The sequence below is a fragment of the Humulus lupulus genome, chromosome 7, assembly GCF_963169125.1.
Source record: "Humulus lupulus chromosome 7, drHumLupu1.1, whole genome shotgun sequence".
NCBI classification, from domain to species: Eukaryota; Viridiplantae; Streptophyta; class Magnoliopsida; order Rosales; family Cannabaceae; genus Humulus; species Humulus lupulus.
Genome location: NC_084799.1, coordinates 34,177,319 through 34,181,791, shown reverse-complemented (window position 1 = coordinate 34,181,791; position 4,473 = coordinate 34,177,319). Strand labels below are relative to the sequence as shown.

Below are 4,473 nucleotides of genomic sequence, written 5' to 3'. Positions count from 1 at the left end.
TTAAAAATTATTCCCAGTTCCGCCAAGATAGTCATAATATTGACTATAATCTTGTGAAGGATTTTGAGATCGTTGATGTTCATCTTCAGCTCCTTCTTTGTGTTCTTCTTCATATTGAGATCTTTGGAACTGAGATGCTCGATATTGAGATCCCTGATATTGAGATCCTTTTCCTTGTTCTCCATGTTCGGATGTTTGTGCTCTTGATCTGTAAATTTTTCTCTTTTCGCTTTAAATAAATTGGCGAAACTCTGGATCGGATATAGAATTCATATCCGTAAATAAAATTTTATTCTCTACCTCTCATTCTAGCCACATCAACCTTTTGTCTCAGAAGTTCATTTCTTTCAAAGTTACCCTTTTCTATAACGTTAACAAGTTTTTGACTTTGATCCATTAATTTCTTAAATTGTTCATCACTTTTTTGTTTTCCTTTTGCTTTTTTCACACCGATAGGTCTTTCAGATAAATTAATAGGAACTTCCTCATCATTCATATTAAGATCAAATGAACTCATACCGGTGGGTGCCGATGTCGGCGATTCGAAGCCAGAAGAACAAGATTGGGGGGAATTGAAACTACGACCTTGTTGTTGGAATCTAGCTGGTGAATTGGTGTTGTCATTTGTAAATTTCTCACAATCTTTAAGAATGGATCACACATGATCAAATTTGAACCCTCTTCTGTACTTTGGATCTTGTGCTAATAGCATCTTCGCTTGATTTAACTATTGAATAATAAATAAATATTGTCAATAAAATTAAAAATAAGTTACTAATTAAAAATAAACTATAACAATATATACTCACAATATCTTCTTGTGAAACACCACTTGGATTTTTATTTTCAATTTGGTTAACGCATCCCCTCAATTTTGAAACTGCCGCAAGAATGGTCGTCATTTGAGTTTGCAAAGATCTTCTCGGTCGAGGTTGACTACTAAACTGTCCAGAGTGATATGCTAATTCAACTCTTGCCCACATCTGATCTCTGGATTAGTTAATTCCTATGATTGGATTTTGAGAAATGTCAAGATACACATGATACAAGTGCACATCTTCTTCAATTGAGTATGAAGAAGTTCAAATTGAAGTCATTTTGAAAGAGAAAGAAGTTGGTTTAGAACTATGTTGAAGAGGTGTGGTCATCTTATGTGAAAAATATGCCATTATATAGGGATGTTGAAGTTAGATTTCTTAAGACAAAATAATTTGAAATATGAAGACAAAGATACGATGTGACAATACAATGCTACGGGTATATTTTCTTAAGACAAAATGTGATGTGACAATACAATGCTACTATCTTTTTTGTAAAACAAAATAATTTGAAATCTGAAGACAAAATACAATGTGACAATACAATGCTACGGGTATCTTTTCTTAAGACAAAATATGATGTGACAATACAATGCTACGAGTATCTTTTCTTAAGACAAAATAATTTGAAATCTGAAGACAAAATACGATGTGACAATACAATGCTACGGGCATCTTTTCTTAAGACAAAATACGATGTGACAATACAATGCTACGGGCATCTTTTCTTAAGACAAAATAATTTGAAATCTGAAGACAAAATACGATGTGACAATACAATGCTACGGGCATATTTTCTTAAGACAAAATAATTTGAAATCTGAAGACAAAATACGATGTGACAATACAATGCTACGGGTATCTTTTCTTAAGACAAAATAATTTGAAATCTGAAGATAGTGAATATCTACACTATAAAACATTGGCTTAATGTAGACCAACAACACATACGGCTAAAGATGATTTCTCATTATGGTAGTTCATCTTATTTGGCATCGTCTTTTTCTTCTTCAGATGATGATGATTATTATGATGATCTAGAAAAACAAGTGGTATGTCAAATTACTGCTAACAACAATTTTTGTATCGCTCAACACCAAAATAACGAAGGGTCACACAGGGGCTCAATTCCAAGTCATATAGTAGTCAACCATGACCGAGAAAATGCTGATCGCAATCTCTTCAACGACTATTTTGCAGAGAACCCTCGACTTTCTGCCTCGATGTTCGGCCGAAGATTCCGAACGGGTCGTGCTTTATTCCTTCATATTTATGATGTTGTACAAAGGCATGACAATTACTTCGTCCAACGAAGAGATGGACTCGGTAAGCTTGCGTTATTGGGTCTACAAAAAGTAACAGTCGTATTTCGAATGTTGGCATATGGTGTACCGGCAGATGCTACCAACGAGTACATCAAAATAGGAGAATCTACTGCTTTGGAAAGTTTGAAACGATTTTGTCGTGTTGTTGTCGAGGTCTTTGGAGTCTGCTATCTCCGATCACCTAACGCTGATGATGTTGCAAGGCTACTACACATTGGTGAAAGTCGAGGTTTTCCAGGAATGTTGGGTAGTTTAGATTGTATGCATTGGAAATGGAAAAATTGTCCTACGGCTTGGGGAGGACAATGCGCTGGTCTTATTGGATCTCCGACTATTATTCTTGAAGCTATAGCTGACTATGATCTTTGGATATGGCATGCATATTTTGGTCTACCTGGATCTAACAATGATATTAGCGTGTTGGAGGCGTCCCATCTTTTTGCTGATCTTGCCGCGGGTGTTTCTCCACCCGCTAATTATGTCATTAAAGGGAAAGAGTATAATATGGGTTATTATTTAGCCGACGGTATATATCCAAAATGGTCTACTATTGGTCAAACCATTCGTGAGCCACTTGACCCGAAGAAACAATTTTTTTCTCGAAAACAAGAAGCATGTAGAAAAGATGTAGAACATGCGTTTGGAGTATTGCAATCAAGATTTTCCATTGTGGCAGGACCAGCGCATCAATGGAATAAGAGGATATTACATGATATAATGACTTCATGTATTATTATGCATAATATGATAATAGAAGATGAACGCGACTTTAATGCACCCATTGAAGAACAGTTCGAAGTGCCAAATCCAGAAGTTGAGATGGTGGGTAATGACGATGCTCGATTTCAAGAATTTCTAGCTCGACATAGAAAAATCAAAGATAAGGATGCTCACACTGCACTTCGAAATGCATTAATTGAATACTTGTGGGACGAATATAGTATCGGAAAATTAGTTTAATTTAATTAATATTTCAAGGGTGTGTTATGTTTTAGGGTTAATTGAATGTATTTTATTTTAGTAGTGTAATATTTAAATAGGAAAATGTAATGTGTTATTATAATTTTCAAGTTTTAATATTTATGAAATAAGTTTCATGTAATTAATAATGACATTTTTACTTAATTGATTAATTAAATAAATAAATGATAAAATAATATAATAATAAAAAGAATATTCTATTTTATTAAAAAATAATATAATAATAAATAATATATTTTTTGGTGTTGTGGTTCGAATGGAAAAAAAATATGGTGCTAAGATTCTTTAGTTTTGGTGTTGGTGCAACACCATATATGAGGTAATGGGTTGGAGATGCTCTTAGTTGTTTGTTGCTTTAGTTGTAACCAATACATAGTTCCAGCTGTCAAGAAACTAATGGTGAGCATTGGAGGATTTCTACAACACAAATATTTTACATGTGACTTAATTGTGACATTAGACTCCACATTTACTATATCTAGATATATGTTTAATCTAAGTTTAATGTCAATTTGACTTTGGCTCAAACCAAGATCAGATACAGTTCAAACTAAGTTTGACCTGACCAAGTACGAACTTAATTGGAACATGAATTGAGCTGGATTTGAATCTAGTTCTAGCATGGTTCAAAACTTTGAATCAAGTTCAATATGACCTAATTTGAACCTAATTAAAAAATGATTTAAATTAGGTTCGAACTAATTCAAACCTAGTTTGAACCTAAAAATCCTAAAGTTATTCTCTAGCATAAAATAACTCAAAAAAATTCATAGAAATAATTAGATAACTCACTCATAAACTTAAAATAAAACATTTACTTACAAGTCATCAATTTTTTCATTCAATTCCTTCAACTTTGTGAAAATTGTAAAAGACCGCATGAAAAAATGACAAAACTTTAAGGATTTGTGAGATAAGATATTTCATAAGTATTTTAAATTTGAGAATTTGTTATGTTATTTTAAAGGGGTAGTGTTGTTGGAGATTAGGCTATAGATAACATTTCGTTTGTGATACAACTCAAGACAAAATATACAAGTAAATCAACATTTGATAATAGTTAAACACAAATTGCATAACACACAATGAGATAAGAGTTTAGAGTAGACCTTTCATTGAAGAACAAAGCCTAGGAACATAAAATTACAAGCTATGATTTTATGTGAAACACAAAAGTTGCAAGGCTTGACACAAATGAAGATTTGTTGTCCAAAAATCTCTATTCCTTACCTTCTCTATGGAAATGCTTGAAGCTACAACAATGGAATGATATTGGGATACACAAGCCTTGATCCTTCATACAAGTCAAGTTTTCTTGATGAAGATCTTGGAGAAAACTAGTAATCTTG

General features: G+C 32.9%; 1 protein-coding gene and 1 pseudogene across 1 annotated transcript; one reads left to right on the top strand and one right to left on the bottom strand.

The window, feature by feature from the left end:
- LOC133791140 (uncharacterized) lies at nt 1–923 on the bottom strand (annotated as a pseudogene).
- An 854-nt stretch (nt 924–1,777) lies between these two features.
- On the top strand, nt 1,778–3,103 carry LOC133791567 (protein ALP1-like). Its single transcript, XM_062229491.1, has one exon. The coding sequence runs from the start codon at nt 1,778–1,780 to the stop codon at nt 3,101–3,103; it is 1,326 nt and encodes a 441-aa protein (XP_062085475.1).
- Nucleotides 3,104–4,473: the final 1,370 nt, after the last annotated feature.

Excerpts from the sequence above, each read along its gene's own strand:
- LOC133791567 (XM_062229491.1), top strand. The coding sequence starts at position 1,778 with ATGATTTCTCATTATGGTAGTTCATCTTATTTGGCATCGTCTTTTTCT.